We start from the raw sequence: 19,965 nt of genomic DNA on the forward strand, positions 1-19,965 counted from the left end.
TCAGAGGGCAAAAGAGGATGTGTTGCAGAAAGAAGTACGAGTGAAGATCCTAAAGGACAACATCAAGGCGATGGCAGCCAAAGGACCAGCTGGTGGGCAGGACCTGACTCCAGAGCTGAAAGAAGTGTTAGACAACTATCAGCAGCTGTGCAATAGGATTCGGGGAAAATGCCACACATTAGAGGTACACTGTATATACAACATACTGTCTTTATAAGATAATGCCATTCTGATCTGAGAAGCAAAACACCACATGGAAAGCTTCATTGCACAGTAATGAAGAGATCATTTACAACCTTACGCCCGGTACACACCAAGAAATTTCCCCATCAGTTCGTGAGGAACTTTTGCTCAATATTTTCCAGCATGTCCTGTGTGATTGAGAAAGGGATCTATTTTGAGATCAGTCCTGCTTAAAATCGATCCCTTTCCTGTTCAGAAGCAGATCAGATATTCTGGAAATAATTGAACAAAGGGAAATGTCCCGCCGATCTGATGGGAAAATTGCATGGTATGTACCAGGCATTAGGATGGAGCCAAAACTGTTGCACTCAAAACAGCTGTGCTAATTTTGTATTCAAGTCTGTTGATCTATTGAAATGATTTTGGACTGTGGGAGAAAAGTCATACAGATATAAATACTTGGTGGAAATTGTACCAACCACGGCTGGTGTTGACAATTGTGTCTGTGTGAAAGTGATTCACAAGCCCATAAGATGAACTGGTAAGGGGCATTTTGAATTCGCTTTTTCTGAGAAAGCTGTGCTTCGTTGAATGGTAAATGACCACTCCCCTTACAGACGCAGGAATTGTAGTGTCCAAGAGTGACTGCCCATCACTTCAACAACTAGGACATCATACATCCCCAGTACTACAAGGCACTTATCCATGAAAATTCTGCATGCAATTTTCTGCATTCGTTCATATATATGATTCTACGTTTTGCAGTTTTTTCCATTTTTTTTAATTTTTTTTTTTGGTGCATATTTTGATGTGATTTTTCAGTCAGTGGAATTTCTGTGCATACCAATTAAGTTAATTTACATGAAAATGTATCTGATTTAACATTGTGATTTTGACAAGCCAAATGTGATTTCTGCGTTTATATTCACTTATTTTAAATACAATTTACACATCACAAACACACACAAAAAAGTACAACATGGCAACACAATTTAAAAACACAGAAAAATCAGATCCGAAAATTTGCACCAAAATGCATTGCAATGCCATTAAATACATTAGATGTCTGACAAAAATAGAAACCCGCATGATGCGCACACATTCTGCTAAGTGTGAAAGCCCCTAATAGTTTCCAAATGCACTAGCAAGGGAGACAATATACCCTTTTTAGTAGCTCACAAAAAGCTGACCAGATTGTAAATATTTATCGAAAGAAGCATACCTGCCTCTGCTCCATCACACTGATAGTAGAATACATTATAATGTATTATAAAATCAACATTTTGTAATATTCTGGAACTTTTTATACAAAATATTATTAAAAAATAAGCATGAACACTTCTGATCCTCCTTAGACAGAGCTAAATACTGTAAATCATAAATATAAGTGTAATTTTATAGAAACAAGTTAAAAAAAAGCCTTTACATGTTTGTAAAACTAGGTGCAAATCCGGGCTGTTCCTGTTCAGTAAGTCAGCACCTATTCAGAAAAGAGTCCTTGGGCAAAAGATTCTAACAATGCTACTGCCTACTGAGCGTGCCCTAATGGCTGCAGCTCAAGCGATTTGAGGAGAAAAGTGCAATATAATTGTTATTTGTCTTATCATTTATTGAAGAATTTATGTTCTAGTGTTCCTCATTGTTCTACGTTACAAGAATAGTCTTTAAATTGTACTATAATAAAAATAGTTTATCTAGATTAAACTTAAATTTTGATTTAGGTCAATCAAAAAAATTACTTTTTTAAAAATCCCTTTTGATGTTGACATTTTGACATTGATGTATTAATAAGATTTACAACCTTTCATGTAATATGGGTTTTGAGTAGATCTGCATATTTTATATTTCACTGGGAACTTTCATTAGCTGCCATACACATTAAGTAAGGGTTTTATGAAAAGAAAATAGTTATTTAAAAAACACTAATTGTAATTTCAGTGTATTTTTAAATATTCAAGAAGGAAAGCAGATTTGCATTGTAAAATATTGCCTTTTGGAAATTAATCAAAACTTCTAACAGTTATTATCAACTTGTATCTCTTCATTAGGAAGTGTGGTCATGCTGGATAGAACTACTCCATTATTTGAATCTGGAGACAGCGTGGTTAAGTACATTGGAAGAACGAATACAGAACAGTGCAAATCTCCCAGATAAAGTGGATACTGCTACTGAAGCTTTGGAGGTACAGAAAGATGATTGTTTTGGATAAATTATTGGCTGTTGCGGCAGGTTAAATAAAACCAGAAATGACAGGAATATGAAAATTGCCATTGATAACTTACCTTCTTGCATGTGTATCAGTAACAGCGATGCACCTCCGTTCAAGGAACCGATCGATCCCTTCCAGTGGCGTACCTAGGGTATTTGACACCCGGTGCTGGGTCTTAAATTACACCCCCCCCCCCAAAAAAGTAAAGGAGTGTGGCATGCTAAGCACACCATGGCGGGTAATGCCAGGTATAGGTGCCCCCAGTATAAGTAGCCTGGAATTGTTGCCCCCAGTATAGGTAGTGTAGTATAGTCACAATAAGCAGTGTCTCCCTACAAAATACATATGATGCAGCAGTGTTTTGCCAAAATATATAATGTGACAGCTATTAGGTAGCCAGATAACCCCCCTTTAGTGCCGGTAGCAAGATGACCTCCACCATTTATTGTATAGGTAGCTAGATAACCCCCCATTTAGGATCGGGAGCTAACATTATACCCAATTACAGTATATATAGCCAGATCTCTCTTTAGTATATAGCCATTGTATATAGTCAGACCCCCCCTTTAGTATTATAGCCAGCGTATATATTCAGATCCTCCCCTATATATAGCCAATGTATACAGTCAGATCCTCCTGTACATAGCCATTGTATATAGACAGATCCCTCGTATATAATCAGATCTCCAGTGTATACAGTTAGATCTCCCCTGTATATGGCCAATGTAATTCTGACTGAGTGACCCCCAGGTGTACACACACACAGAGAGAGAGACAGAAGGAAGATAGAGTGGAGAGCGTCAGGAGAGAGAGACAGAGCAGAGGACAGGAGGGAGAGAGACCAGAGGGAAAGAGGAGAGAGACAGAGCAGAGAGACAGGAGGGAGAGACAGAGGAGGGAATGAAACAGAGCAAAGAGAGACAGAGCAGAGAGAGATGGGGAGAGAGACAGGCGGGAGAGACAGAGGAGAGAGAGAGACAGGGGAGAGAGAGATGGAAGAGAAAGAGAGACATGAGAGAGAGAGAGGGAAGAGAAAGAGAGAGAGACAGAAGGGAGAGACAGGTAGAAAAGAGAGCAGAGCGAGACAGGAGGGAGAGACAGAGCAGAGAGAGACAGGAGGGAGAGAGACAGGAGGGGGAGACAGAGAGACAGGAGGACGAGACGAAGACACAGAGAAGAGAGAGAGGAGGGGGAGACAGGAGAGAAAGAGACTGAGTAGAGATAGACATGAGGGAGAGACAGGAGAGAGAGAGAGAAACAGGAGGGAGAGATAGAGAGAGAGAGAAAGAGGAGGAAGAGACAGAGAGAGAGAGAGAGAGAGAGAGTCAGGAGGGGGAGACAGAGCAGAGAGAGAGAGAGAGAGAGAGAGAGAGAGAGAGACAGGAGGGAGAGAGCAGGAAGAGAAAGAGCAGAGAGACAGGAGGGAGGGACAGAGCAGAGACAGACAGGAGGGAGAGAGAGAGACAGCAGGGAGAGAGAGAGACAGCAGGGAGAGAGAGAGAGACAGACAGCAGGGAGAGAGAGAGAGAGAGAGAAAGCAGGGAGAGAGAGACAGACAGCAGGGAGAGAGAGACAGGAGGGAAGGAGGGAGGGAGGGAGAGACAGGAGAGAGGGAGGGAGAGACAGACAGGAGAGAGGGAGGGAGAGACAGACAGGAGAGATGGAGGGAGAGACAGACAGGAGAGATGGAGGGAGAGACAGACATGAGAGATGGAGGGAGAGACAGACAGGAGAGAGGGAAAGACAGACAGGAGAGAGGGAAAGACAGACAGGAGGGAGGGAAAGACAGACAGCAGGGAGGGAGAGACAGACAGGAGGGAGGGAGAGACAGAGGAGAGACAGACAGGAGGGAGGGCGAGACAGACAGGAGGGAGGGCGAGACAGACAGGAGGGAGGAAGAGACAGACAGGAGGGAGGAAGAGACAGACAGGAGGGAGGAAGAGACAGACAGGAGGGAGGAAGAGACAGACAGACAGGAGGGAGTGATGGTGAGACAGACAGGAGAGAGGGAGGGTGAGACAGGCAGGAGAGAGGGAGGGTGAGACAGAAAGGAGAGAGGGAGGGTGAGACAGAAAGGAGAGAGGGAGGGTGAGACAGAAAGGAGAGAGGGAGGGAGAGACAGAAAGGAGAGAGGGAGGGAGAGACAGACAGGAGAGAGGGAGGGAGAGACAGACAGGAGAGAGGGAGGGAGAGACAGACAGGAGAGAGGGAGGGAGAGACAGACAGGAGAGAGGGAGGGAGAGACAGACAGGAGAGAGGGAGGGAGAGACAGCCAGGAGAGAGGGAGGGAGAGACAGCCAGGAGAGAGGGAGGGAGAGACAGACAGGAGAGAGGGAGGGAGAGACAGACAGGAGAGAGGGAGGGAGAGACAGACAGGAGAGAGGGAGGGAGAGACAGCCAGGAGAGAGGGAGGGAGAGACAGAAAGGAGAGAGGGAGGGAGAGACAGACAGGAGAGAGGGAGGGAGAGACAGACAGGAGAGAGGGAGGGAGAGACAGCCAGGAGAGAGGGAGGGAGAGACAGCCAGGAGAGAGGGAGGGAGAGACAGCCAGGAGAGAGGGAGGGAGAGACAGACAGGAGAGAGGGAGGGAGAGACAGACAGGAGAGAGGGAGGGAGAGACAGACAGGAGAGAGGGAGGGAGAGACAGACAGGAGGGAGAGAGAGACAGACAGGAGAGAGGGAGGGAGAGACAGACAGGAGAGAGGGGGGGAGGAGAGACAGACAGGAGATAGGGGGGGGAGAGACAGACAGGAGAGAGGGGGGGAGAGACAGACAGGAGAGAGGGGGGAGAGACAGACAGGAGAGAGGGGGGGAGAGACAGACAGGAGAGAGGGGGGAGAGACAGACAGGAGAGAGGGAGGGAGAGACAGACAGGAGAGAGGGAGGGAGAGACAGAGGGAGAGAAAGACAGGAGAGAGGGAGAGACAGACAGGAGGGAGGGAGAGACAGACAGACAGGAGGGAGAGACGGGAGGGAGGGAGACACAGGAGGGAGGGAGGGAGAGACAGAGGGAGAGAAAGACAGGAGAGAGGGAGGGAGAGACAGACAGGAGGGAGGGAGAGACAGACAGACAGGAGGGAGAGAGAGACAGACAGGAGAGAGGGAGGGAGAGACAGAGGGAGAGAAAGACAGGAGAGAGGGAGGGAGAGACAGACAGGAGGGAGGGAGAGACAGACAGACAGGAGGGAGAGAGAGACAGACAGGAGAGAGGGAGGGAGAGACAGACAGGAGAGAGGGGGGGAGGAGAGACAGACAGGAGATAGGGGGGGGAGAGACAGACAGGAGAGAGGGGGGGAGAGACAGACAGGAGAGAGGGGGGAGAGACAGACAGGAGAGAGGGGGGGAGAGACAGACAGGAGAGAGGGGGGGAGAGACAGACAGGAGAGAGGGGGGAGAGACAGACAGGAGAGAGGGAGGGAGAGACAGACAGGAGAGAGGGAGGGAGAGACAGAGGGAGAGAAAGACAGGAGAGAGGGAGAGACAGACAGGAGGGAGGGAGAGACAGACAGACAGGAGGGAGGGAGAGACGGGAGGGAGGGAGACACAGGAGGGAGGGAGGGAGAGACAGACAGGAGGGAGGGAGGGAGAGACAGACAGGAGGGAGTGGGGGGAGACAGACAGGAGGGAGGGGGGGGAGACAGACAGGAGGGAGGGGGGGGGAGACAGACAGGAGGGAGGGGGGGGGAGACAGACAGGAGGGAGGGGGGGGAGACAGACAGGAGGGAGGGAGGGGGGGGGAGACAGACAGGAGGGAGGGGGGGGGAGAAAGACAGGAGGGAGGGGGGGGGACAGACAGGAGGGAGGGGGGGGGACAGACAGGAGGGAGGGGGGGGGACAGACAGGAGGGAGGGGGGGGAAACAGATAGGAGGGAGAGATAGACAGACAGGAGGGAGGGAGAGACAGACAGGAGGGAGAGACAGAGGTGTACTGTCCAGCGGAAATGTCACATTGTAATGTTCACCAAAGGTGTACCTGGGTGGCCCAGCTTGTCGGGAGATGAGCAGCCACAGGGAAGCGGCAGGCAGGCGGCATCTAGTTGTCATGGCTGCAGCGGTGGAGGAGCTCTGGGTTCCCCGTGAGCCTGGAAGGAGGTGCAGAGCAAGTCTTCCCTTGGAAGCATTTGGCGTCTGGTGATAGTCCCAGGGTGCTGCGGTGACGCGGAGGCGGCAGCAACAGCAGCCGTGGTGGGGATCATGGCAGACATCCCATGTACGTCCCACGTGCAGCCCTGAGCGGCTTCCCGCTGAAGGTGGATTTCCGGAGGATGGCTGAACTGACAGCCGGGGTGACGGAGGCGGGGCCAAAAGGGGTTTTAGCCGGCTGCCAATAGAAGGGAGGCGGAGCATGTACTGCTGGCTTAAAATCTGTGATAGGTTGGGCTGGCTTCTTTGACACCCCCATCCCCGCCTGTCACCCGGTGCGTGGCGCCCCTGTGCGCCCAATGGACAGAACGCCACTGATCCCGTCCCATACGGTGACTGAGATGGGAGAGTCTAAGTGTGTTGTATATGCGCTAACAGCTGTCCTGGGTCAGCCCAGTTCCAGCAGTATGTAGAGACAGGAAGTCCTGCACCTCGTATGTTAATTGGTAGTGACGTCATTCCTCATAGCCCAATTGCTGACCTGTTTCAAGAGGTGAATGCCTCTCCTCCTCAGAGCTGGAGAATGAGGGTCTGATGCTAGACTTTTTATACTACATCCGCCAATCAGAGAGGGAGATGTGCTTAACTCCTTCAGTGCCGCATCAGATGCAACTTCATGCAAAATGCTGCATTTCTCAAGTTAACAGCAAAGAGTGCATTCTAAAAAAATAAAAATGCAAATTCAATTAGTTATAAGCATAGAGTTCCAGATCGAAATGTAATCCGGCAGGGGACAAGGTTTCCAATTGATAGATCCATAGAGTGTCTATTCTTGACATCTGTGTGATGAAATCACCACCCCTCCTGTGTCTTATCACTCTCTGGGCATCAGTGAAGCTGGATCCTCTCAGGAAACCATTATGTTTTGTTTTACAGTGCAGTTATAGGGGGTGCCCCTTAAAACCTTTAGCAATGTTTTTGCAATGTTCATGTAGTCTCACCTGTAGGGGTCGCATGCAGGCTTTATATGTTTTTAAATTTGCTCAGTACCTTAGTATTCCGTAAAACCATGTAGTACTGGGATTGGTTAACAATATATGGTAGCAGCGTAGAGTGGACAGCACCAGTATGTGGCAGACAGTATAGAAAAGTAATAGAACTGACCATATAAACATGGTACGTACTCGGAATAAAAGTAATTTGCTCCTCTGATTTCAGAGATGCTGTCTGAGATACAAATTAATAACCTGCCTACCTAACTTAGTTACATATGCAAGAAGAAAATAGCTTTTCCATTTATTCAATCCATTCTGAAGCATAACAATTGATAATAGCTGGCCTGCTTGCCTCGCTGAACGTTTCCCTGTGATGCAGGAAACAGTTGCTTACATCTGCTTACTCACAAAGTGTTCCCAATGGCCATGACATTAACATGCTACATGCAAGGAAATACTCGCATTACATAGAAACAAGCCACTTCTATTACCACTTCCTTATCTCACTCTCTGACTATATGCATCACTGATTACAGGATCTCAGTGTTGGAGAATCCTCCTCACACACCTTTTAAGGCCCGTTCACAATCAAAATTGTTGTCGCCCGGCAACATTGCAGGGTCGAGGCTGAGAGACGCGTTACTAGCCTGCAGGCTAGGTACATGGACTTGCTATGGGGCGAGGGATAATGGCGCATGTGAGGTCACGTAGTGGCTGGGTAAGTGAGGAGAACAATGCTCTTGGACGAAGCGATCCACTAGGTCTGGTCGCTGGCCAAGTGATTGAGAGGAGTTGGGGGTTACACTACATGTTCTAGACATAATGACTGATAAGGCCTGCCATATGTTATCTGTTTTCTTACCCAAAACAACTGTTATTGAACATTTCAGCCAACATGATTAGTTTTTTTTTATATGTGCCCTGTAATGGCTGCAGATTGGTGGTTGGTAAGTGAACATGCTGCAAAACTATTTCTGATCCTGCAGTGGCTTGATCCTGTTCATCCTTCCTTCTTCATAGTGCAGAAAAGGTTGCTTGGCACACAGCTACCAGTGTGTTTGTATGTGCATAGGTCACCTGAAATGATCACAAACAACTGCTTTGAGCTACCAAAATTTAAGCGTTGTAGTGGACCTATGTGTAGTAACAATTACCATTTTTTTGCACGCTCACATCTGATAGATTATTGCATGAGTTTCAACCTTGCTTCAGTTTTGTTATCACTTGTTAATTTATTTGTCCAATATTTTAATGGAGCAAAAGATGAATACTATACCATTGCGGTTGGTTTGGGAAACTGTGCTTGGCAATGACATAGCTGGCACAGTGCTAGGTGTTTTCAGGCACAACGGGTTCATTTTAAGGACTCCTGTAGTGAGTGGGATATGAAGGCAGCAATATTCATTTATTTGCATACAAAACCAGTTGTCTGGCATCCTGTTGATATTTAATGCATCAGTAGTGCCTATATCACACACCTGAAATGAGCATAACTGGGCTAACTCAGTCAGACTTCAGTCAGAAACATCTGATGTGCTTGCTTGTTCAGGGTCTATGGCTAAAATTATTAGAGGCAGAGGATCAGCAGGCCATCCAATTGAGTGCCCTTTCCCATATAACGCGTTACGTCACCGTGCAGTACGCTCCCCTGTCACAAGGGCAATGAAAATCTATGGAGATTTTCATACTCACGCCATGTGTCTCGCGCTCCACTGGAAGTAGTCAAATTGCAGTAATCCTGTTGCAAAGTCATCAGTATGTTAACGCATGATCCATGCCTACCGCACAGATTATGTAGTAATGCAAGTCTATGGTGACACAGTAAGTGTAAACGACGGTGTGCAGTGTGACACAGTGTGCATGCATGGACTGACGGGAATCCCTGTGACATACTTCCTGTCCAGCAGGGGAGTAGATTACTGAACGAGAGTGGGCCTATGCATATGACCCTGTCAGCACACTCTGCCGCAGGGTCATATGAAGTATGGTTTCATGTGGTGTGGTGATCCCGTGGCAGGCTCAACGCACATGAATAAAAGCAGCCTCAAAGGAAATAAATATGGCTGCCTCCCACTTTGTGCTTTAAGAGAATTAAATAGCCAAATATTGGCTGTCAAGATTTCTGTCCACTGTACATTGATTTTGCAGTGACAAAAGGTGAATTTCTGGTTATCTCTTATCAAATACCTGAAGTACATGAATATCAGCATTATACTTGTCACTCATGACAAATCCTCTGCTGCCAAACCCAAACATGCTCCACTGTAGTACTTTAGCACCTATTCTGTACTTTAGGACTATTAGTGTATTGTACAAGTGTAAACATACTGAAGGGATATTGTTCATAATCAAAGCTGTAAAGATCCATCTTGTTGCAGAAATTACTATTTTGATAATGCCATTTTTCCAGCATTAGGTTCGGCAATTGTATGTACGTTATTCGTGTAGGATAAAATTGTAAGCTTTCCTGCTTCTGTTTCCAACTGCGCAGTCTTTAGAATCAGTCCTGCGTCACCCAGCAGATAATAGAACACAGATTCGTGAACTAGGCCAAACCCTGATAGATGGTGGAATTCTTGATGACATCATCAGCGAGAAGCTTGAAGTGTTTAATGCCCGCTATGAAGACCTCAGTCATTTAGTGAGTACTAAAAAGCTATTACAACAAATGGCATCTCTATAAAGGCAATGAACAATATGCAGAATATTAAAGCAGCTGTTAAATAGCCATCTTTCACTGCTCTCATTAATGCAATTGTAATACAAGAAAAATCCATACTGTATCTTACCCATCTTTGTCTCATGAATAACCTTATTGTATTCATCTAATAGTTTCAAATTTATAAGAGACTAATACTAACTAATTAGTGCTATTGTTATAGTATAGTATAATATAGTATACTTCATTTCTGTGTGTGTGTGTGTGTGTGTGTGTGTGTGTGTGTGTGTGTGTGTGTGTGTGTGTGTGTGTGTGTGTGTGTGTGTGTGTGTGTGTGCCATATTCCCCTATTATTACATAGTTCTGTGTAATAGGTAATAAATATGGATGGACAAACTAGTTTGCTGGTGAACAGTTCCTGGCGAATAACGACCGTTTGCCATTAATTTTTTACCATACATTTCCACAGTAAAAATTTGCAGTCAATGGCCCGCCAACTTTGAAGGTTAATAGCAAACCCCTCTTACGGGGTATGTTTAGGGGAAAAGTGGGCACAAGAGATTTTTTTTTTTTTGCAGTTTATGAATACTTCAGAGAAAAAATGTTTTGTGATATGTATCATAGCAAATGTTTTGTGATAAGTATCATAGCAAATGTATTGTGATATGTATCATAGCATAGGGGGTTGTGGGTGGGAGTGCTCTCCTTGTTTCCTATGGACTGAGTGTGATGGCTGGAGGATTGATTTCAAAGATTAAGAAGTAGCAGGGTGGTGCATGTGGATGGAGATTGATGTCGTCGACCTCTGTAGGTGTGTATATATGGAGTTCTGAGGCTAGAAGGTTCATCTTTAGGTTAGTGGGGGAGAGGGGACAACAAAAACATTCCAGGATTGGGTTTTAAAAATCCAGTTCCTGTTTTACCCCCGCCCCCACCCCCCCACCCCACAAAACCATGCACAAGGTGCAGCTTATTTCACATGGTTTGCTTATAACACATCTGGATTTAAGCAAACAAAAAATCAGCAGAAAAAAAATAGTACAGCTGACAGTTGTTTCATTCTACTGGGGTTCTCTGTCCACACTTAAAGAGAAACTCCAACCAAGAATTTAACTTTATCCCAATCAGTAGCTGATACCCCGTTTTACATGAGAAATGTATTACTTTTCACAAACAGACCATCAGGGGGCGCTGTATCACTGATTTTGTGCTGAAACCCCTCCCACAAGAAGCTCTGGGACCGCGGTACTTTTGACAGTTTGCCACAATGTAACAAGGTTCACAGACAGGAAAGAGCTGTTTGCAGCTGTCTCCAGCAGCTAAAACAACTAGCAGCAGCTACATAACCTGCCCACAGTAAAAATGTCACCATGTAATAAATGTCAGAATGTAAATCGGGGAGACTAAACATTTTACAATGAGCAAACACTGACTAAATCATTTATACATAATTATTGTAAAAATGAAGCACTTTTTTTATTACATTATTTTCACTGGAGTTCCTCTTTAAGCAGTCCCTGGTTCTCCATCCTGTATCATATAACAGCTTTTCAGTAAGCCACCGTGCATAGGCATTTCCAGTTATTAACAGTCAAGCATCCCTCCTGATTTGACCACATATCCATATCCAGGAGAATAAAACATATTTTCACAAGTAAGGACCTGACAGCCACTCTGAGCTTTAGAGTGTATGGAATGCAATGCACAGCAACAGTGAGGTGGAGTTCTGCTAGAGAAAGGGGACATTGGATGTTATTATACTGGAACCATGATAATGAACAGGAATTACAAAAAGACTGTTTCTTTCCAGGCTGTGAACAGGCAGATTGCATTGGAGCAGCACCTGCAGACCCTGCGTGAGAGTGATCACATGCTGCAGACCTTGCAGGAGTCTCTGGAGGAGTTGGATAAACAGCTGACCACATACTTGACTGATAGAGTGGATGCCTTACGAATGCCACAAGAAGCTCAGGTATCTCAGCAATGCCTTTCTTGTGTGTGAGAACTGCCTCACCTGTCCTGTTCAGCTGTAATATAATCTCGCAAATCCTTTACTTTTCAGCACTGTATTAGTTGTAATAATAAAAAATGAAATGAACAATGGTTCATTTCTTAGGACTGAAAACTTTGGATGGGTTTAGAGCAGTAACTCTTGAGATTCTTAACACTAATGAGAGTCTATGAATTTTGTGTGTGTTTTCAAATGTATGATAATTACCATGTGGTCTGCCTACTAGCTGTGTTGGTCAGCCCCCTCCCCCCCCCCCTTCACACACGCACGCACACACACACACACACACACACACACACACACACACACACACACACACACACACACACACACACACACACACACACACACAACATATTGGCAAACTGAAAGGAATTGAGCTACAGGCACTAGGCATGCTCAGCATGCAGTAGCAGTGTTAGGGAGTGTAACCCAGGACTCCTTACTGAATAGGTGCAGGCTTACTGAATAATGAATAGGAAGAGCTGAGATTCAAACTCAGATCTCCTGTGCCAGCTGAGATTCAAACCCAGGTCTCCTGTGTCAGCTGACATTCAAACCCAGGTCTCCTGTGTCAGCTGAGATTCAAACCCAGATCTCCTGTGCCAGCTGACATTCAAACCCAGGTCTCCTGTGTCAGCTGACATTCAAACCCAGGTCTCCTGTGCCAGCTGAGATTCAAACCCAGGTCTCCTGTGTCAGCTGAGATTTACACCCAGGTCTCCTGTGTCAGCTGACATTCAAACCCAGGTCTCCTGTGTCAGCTGAGATTTACACCCAGGTCTCCTGTGTCAGCTGACATTCAAACCCAGGTCTCCTGTGTCAGCTGACATTCAAACCCAGGTCTCCTGTGTCAGCTGACATTCAAACCCAGGTCTCCTGTGTCAGCTGAAATTCAAACCCAGGTCTCCTGTACAGGCTGACATTCAAACCCAGTTCCCTGTTACACTATCCAGCCACAGTTACACTAGCAAGCCACAAACATGCATCAATAGATACCTGTACCAGTAAATCTAGCAGAGATGCTGTTGAGATATAAACTCACACTGTAGCCCCAAGACAGGATACATTCAAGGTCCACCAAGCTATTTTAGTAAGGACCGGCTAAGGACGGGCTAACACTGGTGACCAGAGGCGTCTGAGCACGTCGTTTACTGCCAGGATCTACAGCGTCCTGCATTAAGATGAATGGCAGCATTCATCTCAATGCGTTTACCATAATTTTGCACAAGCGCCGAGGTCATTCAAATTTTCTGAGGCATTGCTTGCAGCTTTTAGTCTCCTGTTTTTGTATCCCCCTAGGCACTCAAGAAACGACGCCAATGTCAAACGCTTTTCTGTGTTTGGTAGCAGAAAAGTGTTCGACATTGGTGAAATGAGCCACCGGCAACCGACCATGTGTACTGACCCTAAAGTTGTTCACTAATATTACAATCTTAATTGTGCAATCTTACAACTTCTATGTAATATGAAGGGCAGCACGGTGGCGTAGTGGTTAGCGCTCTTGCCTTGCAACGCTGGGTCCCAGGTTCAAATCCCAGCCAGGGCACTATCTGCAAAGAGTTTGTATGTTCTCTCCGTGTCTCCGTGGGTTTCCTCCGGGCACTCCGGTTTCCTCCCACATTCCAAAAACATACGAATAAGTTAATTGGCTCCCCTTAAAATTGGCCCTAGACTACAGTACTTACACTACATAATATAGACATATGGCAATGGTAGGGATTAGATTGTGAGCTCCTTTGAGGGACAGTTAGTGACAAGATATATATATATATATATATATATATACACTGTACAGCGCTGCGTAAAATGTCGGCGCTATATAAATACTAAATAATAATAATAATAATAAGGGCTACCTTAAGTATCTAAAATATATTTACTCAATTAGCCCTGCTATTACACAGATTTCGTAAGATTGTACAATCAAGATTGCATCATTAATGGGCACCTTTACAGTTGCAGAGCGGAACATGTGACACACAGAAACCTACTTATCCTAAAGTCAAACTTAATGCAAAAATAAGCTATAGTCATTCAGAGGCAAATCAGCTGATTCCAGGACTGAGCTGCTTCAGAGCAGGATCTATTGTTAGCCGCAAGCGCTTTGTGCTAATTCTTCTCTCAATAGGAACAATATCGAGAAACATTAGCGATCTTTCAGATACTTGATCTGGTGGCCATCGAGTAGTAATGTATGGCCACCTTTATTCTTACCTCACTGATGGTGTTCATTCTTTCTTTCTCTCTCTCTCTCTCTCTCTTTCTCTCTCTCTTTCTCTCTCTCTCTCTCTCTCTCTCTCCCTCATTCAGAGGCTCAGTGCAGTAGCCAGGCAAAAAAAAAAAATTATAAAAGGAAGTCAGAAATAGCTTCCTCTATATTCCTTCAAATATAGACTTGCTTTAAAGGACACCTTAAATGGAAGGTCCGAGCACAATAAAAATAAAAAATCCACTTACCTCGGGGCTTCCACCAGCCCCTTGCAACCGTCCTGTGCCCTCGCCACAGCTCTGGCAACTCCCCTCCGGTGCAGATGCCGACCTAGCCAGGTCGGCATCTGCTTGCGCTTCACCATGCGGCTCACTGAGTCGCACTGACGTCATCCAGACTGTACTCCGCAGGCACAGAACTACTGCACCTGCGCAGTATAGTCCTGTTGAGATCAGCGTGACTCTGAGAGCTGCTTGCACAGGCGCAGTGGGCATCTTGCGCCGGAGGGGATCCCAGCCCTCTGGCGGGGAGTGGAGCTGCAACAAGGGCACAGGATGGCTGGCAGGGGCTGGAGGAAGCCCCAAGTAAGTGGATTTTGTTTTATTTTTAAGGTGCTCGGATGTGTTGTTTAAGTGAAAGGGAAATTGAGGAAGCCATATTTATTTCCTATTGAACAATACCAGCTGCCTGGCAGTCCTACTGATCTGTTCTGCACCAGTAGTGTGAATCACACAACTGAAACACGCATGCAGCAAAGCCAGTCAAACTTAAGTCAAGCATTTGTGCATGCTTGTTCAGGGGCTACGACTAAAAGTATTGGAGGCTGAGGATAAGCAGGGCAGCCAGGAAATTTGCATGATTAAAAATGAAATTAATATGGCAGACTTCATATTCCTCTCATTTTAGTTGTCTTTTTAATTATTACTATTATATAAAGACAAATTACAGATTTGTTTTTGTTTTTTTTGTTTTTTTGCAAATGTTGATTTTGTTCAATGATAGCTTGGACTGTTGTGATTGAATTTACCAAAGTCTCAATGGAGCTATTTTCATTTCATCATCCAATCATGTGCTGATGAGATCTCTATTTTATAGAGTTTTACAGAGTCTGTAGAGTAAGCACAGCTCCGCTTTGCTGCTTTTGTACAGGAATTAATAAACATACATATATCCAGGCACATCGCCTCTAGTTAGGACATTAAATAAATTATTAGGGAAAGGGAGGTGCTGAAGGGGGTGTGGCTAGAAAACAGCAAAAATCTATTAACCCTTCGCACACTCACATGCAAATGTTCAAACAATTGCATTCACAGATTCACTCATCCAGGCACAACTGTTATCCCTACAGCTAAATTAAAAGCCAGGGTTTTAGTTCACAGAAGAATGCATTCTTATGCTTAATCACCTATACTGCGCAGAAGTACCCAGGTAAACATAGGTGTCCTAACTCTGGCCCTGTAACATGCATAGTGCAGACATGCAAACACATTCATTGCATCAAACCTATCAATGGATTAGGAGCACACATCCTAACTTCCTCTCCTGGGAAAGACAGTGCATCTTACCAATCGCACAAGGGAGCTAATGTTATGTGTCCATGTGCACAATGCGCATACACCAGCATAAGCTGTCTGCATGCTGACAAACATACAGGGGAAGGGGGGAGTGCACCGAATTGGACCCTAGCCACAGGGGTCAATGATAAGAATAAACATACATATATCCAGGCACATCGCCTCTAGTTAGGACATTAAATAAATTATTAGGGAAAGGGAGGTGCTGAAGGGGGTGTGGCTAGAAAACAGCAAAAATCTATTAACCCTTCGCACACTCACATGCAAATGTTCAAACAATTGCATTCACAGATTCACTCATCCAGGCACAACTGTTATCCCTACAGCTAAATTAAAAGCCAGGGTTTTAGTTCACAGAAGAATGCATTCTTATGCTTAATCACCTATACTGCGCAGAAGTACCCAGGTAAACATAGGTGTCCTAACTCTGGCCCTGTAACATGCATAGTGCAGACATGCAAACACATTCATTGCATCAAACCTATCAATGGATTAGGAGCACACATCCTAACTTCCTCTCCTGGGAAAGACAGTGCATCTTACCAATCGCACAAGGGAGCTAATGTTATGTGTCCATGTGCACAATGCGCATACACCAGCATAAGCTGTCTGCATGCTGACAAACATACAGGGTGAATCTGTGAATGCAATTGTTTGAACATTTGCATGTGAGTGTGCGAAGGGTTAATAGATTTTTGTACAGGAATTAGTGAGCGTGATCTAAACTGTATCCTCTTCGCCCTTTTAGAAAATTCAGGCAGATATAAGTAGCCATGAAGCAACGCTTGAGGAGCTGAAGAAGAGTTCACGACCTGTGATACAGTCTGCGCCAGAGGTGAAGTCCTCCCGCGGAGGATCACAGCTGGATGTGGTTCAGGTAATTATGTTTTTCAGAAAGCTGTAAGATGTTCTGTGCAGCCTGTGTAGTGTGATCCTGGCTTCAGGAATAATCTGGTATAAAAGATAAGTGAAGCTGTTACTTATAAGTAGGTGCTTGCTTTTACCTTCAGGTCTGAAATAGGCCAGTTGCCAAAGTCTTGTTACATTTTATAGACAGAAATTTCATTTTCTTTTATCTTTACAAGCTGGCATCTGTTCCACACCACTGATAGGCCTGGGGACTGACTGAGATAATCAAGTGAAGAATGTTACTTTATACAACGCAAAGTGCAGATTTCAAGACTGAAATATTGATTGCATAGATCTACCGACTGTTTGCAAATGCATTATGGGTGTCACATTTTGGACAGGTGTTCACAGGCAGTTAGTGTTTGTTTTAAGATCGCAATGCTGTACTATGCAGTTTATTTAGCACAGGGATTTATGTTCTTTTTAGATAACTACATAAGATTAGGGTGGTTCTGAGTCTCCATAACTTTAAGTCATAGTTTAATTGCCCATTTTTATGCATGTTGCAACTAATTTGTGTTAAATGGCAGTGCATACAAATTTTTGCATTAGTCCTGTGCACATCTTGCAATAAATATATTTCTTGTTGACAGTGCAATTTTATCAAAGAGACCATTATCTGCCCCCCCCCCTTCCCCCATCATCAACCACCCTCCCCAACATCACCTCCCCTTCCCATTCATCAACCCCCCTCCCCAACATCACCCCCCTTCCCCATCATCAACCCCCCCCCCTTCCCCATGCTTGCATTGCATTAAGTTGAGTCGCGTTGCATCCCATTTGCCAAATAGGACGTGAGGCAACGCATTAAGTATAAATAGAGCCTAAAATGAACAAAGCAAGGGGCAGATATAGGGATAATTCACAAAATATAGCTAAAAAAAATTTCATCTGTAGAGAGCAATCATTTATGTGATAAACTGATAAGGGCTCTGATTCACTAACCTGCAGTAAGATTGTCATGTGTAGGTGTTACACAGCAATTGTACTGTTCCTGCCACTGACAGCATAGGGTGCATGGCATAACTAGCGCGACCCACATTAACTAGGTAATAGGAGTGTTACTATAGTAATGCACATTGTAGCGTGTTTTACCACAGCAATGCTCGCCTTACTTAGGTAATGTGGGTTACGATAATTAAGCAACGAGCACTACTCTGTCAGTGGTAGCTACACTGCTGTGTGCCACCTGATCGGGGCAAGTTTGGGAATCAGGGCTAAGGAGAGATAATTCATGAGATAAACAAATAAGAGGTTCCGTAAATCGCGAGTTAAAACAGATAAGGCAAGATAATTTATGAGATAAGACAGATCAGCAGAGATATTCATAAACAAGGTTTGGTGAAGAAACCCCGTAGTGAGATATTGGCCTCAATTCACTAAGCTTTATCAAACACTTTACCGAACGTTTGATAATTTACCTCATGGGTAAAATCTAATTTTGAATTCACTAAGGTGTTACATAATTATCAAATGTTTTATCGATAAAACGTTCAACAAATCTATAACACCTTAGTGAATTCACAATTAGATTTTACCCATGAGGTAAATTATCAAACGTTCGCTAAAGTGTTTGATAAAGCTTAGTGAATTGAGGCCATAGTGTGCCTCAGTAGCACACATACATTTAAACCTATATAGCTGTTGGTCCCATTGGACAAGCCTGGCATTTCCACAAGTGTCAACCCAGAGCTTGAATTGTGTAACTACTAAACAAAAGCCACACTTAAAGGGGAACTGAAGTAAGAGGTATACGGAGGCTGCCATATTTATTTCCTTTTAATCAATACCAGTTGCCTGGCAGCCCTGCTGGTCCATTTCTCTGCAGTAGTATCTGAATAACACCAGAAACAAGCATTCAGCTAGTCTTGTCAGATCTGACTTTAAAGTCTGAAACACCTGATCTGATGCATGCTTGTTCAGGGGCTATGGCTAATAGGATTAGAGGCAGAGGATCAGCAGGGCTGCCAGGCAACTGGTATTGCTTAAAAGGAAATAAACATGTCAGCCTTCATATACCTCTCTCTTTAGTTCCCCTTTAAGCTCAGCGGTAAGATCAGAAGCTTGCAGAGCAATGAAGGTTTACATGTAGCTAGAATGTGATGTGATAGATGTGGAAGAGTTTTAAAAAAATGTCCCAAGCAAAGGGCACATAAAGAGACAAGATATCCCATATCTAACTTTTCCTTTAGGTAGAAATCATAGGTCACACATTACTGCAACAAGGTCAGTATTCAATTTAAAGTGAACTCTTGCACAGTTTAGCCTGTGTAATTCCCCCTCATTTGTGTCTAATCACTAGTTGTAATTTGACCCCCCCACCCCCATGTCACATGACTGCAGAAGAGCAGATAAGCCCATTTGAAAGCACAGGCTGTAAACAATATGTCTGCTTCCAATAATCAGGAAGTAGAAACTGTGCAGACGTATTTTAGGATTTGTATCAGCTGTAACAAAGAAATGTTTTTTTTTGGTTAACGGTTATTATGCTGTTATGTATCTTTCAGAGCAGGGAGGAAGTTCTGAGTTCAGATCCCCTTTAAAGACAGGCCCTGTGATGACTTAGTGCACTGATGCCTTCTGGGAGGGGAAGTGGTCTGTGTGCTGTCTTCAGTGGGAGAGGGGTGTGGAAAAATCTGCTATTCACTCAGTTTTGTCCCCACTAGACATTAGGTTGTTACTCTATAAAAATACAAGTTGCTAAGGGTAAAACAAAAACAAATGTGTATTCTTTACACAGAGGAAACTTCGGGAAGTATCTACTAAGTTTCAGCTGTTCCAGAAGCCGGCTAACTTTGAACAGAGGATGCTGGACTGTAGGCGTGTCTTAGAAGGTGTGAAAGCTGAGCTGGGAGTTCTTGAAATGAAGGATATTGAGCCAGATGTCATACAGAAACACCTGGATGGTTGTATGGTAAGCGTAAGCATTATTTTACAATTTATAAATTGCTCAATCAAGCTTCATCAGTGGCACCCACCTCTGCTGCAGATCACGGGGGCATTTTACACATGGCAAGACAAATGTATAGGTTCAGACTTTGTACAGCTCTCAGAATATTATTGCCTGGAATTGTCAAGTTACAGTCTGATGTGTATGTACAGATATGCATCAGAATGTGCAGCTGACCC

General features: G+C 44.6%; 1 protein-coding gene across 7 annotated transcripts in view; it reads left to right on the forward strand.

Annotated features, from left to right (window-relative positions):
* Positions 1–19,965, forward strand: part of UTRN (utrophin) — an 863,547-nt gene that overhangs the window by 244,998 nt on the left and 598,584 nt on the right. For 6 of the 7 annotated variants that reach the window (XM_068232090.1, XM_068232089.1, XM_068232092.1 and 3 more), the window contains 6 exons: positions 5–184; positions 2,232–2,366; positions 9,963–10,112; positions 11,941–12,102; positions 16,676–16,804; positions 19,577–19,750. In XM_068232090.1, the coding sequence (XP_068088191.1) occupies positions 5–184; positions 2,232–2,366; positions 9,963–10,112; positions 11,941–12,102; positions 16,676–16,804; positions 19,577–19,750 (930 nt within the window). Of the gene's footprint in view, positions 1–4; positions 185–2,231; positions 2,367–9,962; positions 10,113–11,733; positions 11,785–11,940; positions 12,103–16,675; positions 16,805–19,576; positions 19,751–19,965 lie in introns of those variants that run through there. The other variant, XM_068232096.1, reaches the window with a different exon arrangement.

This window comes from Hyperolius riggenbachi, chromosome 4, assembly GCF_040937935.1.
Source record: "Hyperolius riggenbachi isolate aHypRig1 chromosome 4, aHypRig1.pri, whole genome shotgun sequence".
NCBI classification, from domain to species: Eukaryota; Metazoa; Chordata; class Amphibia; order Anura; family Hyperoliidae; genus Hyperolius; species Hyperolius riggenbachi.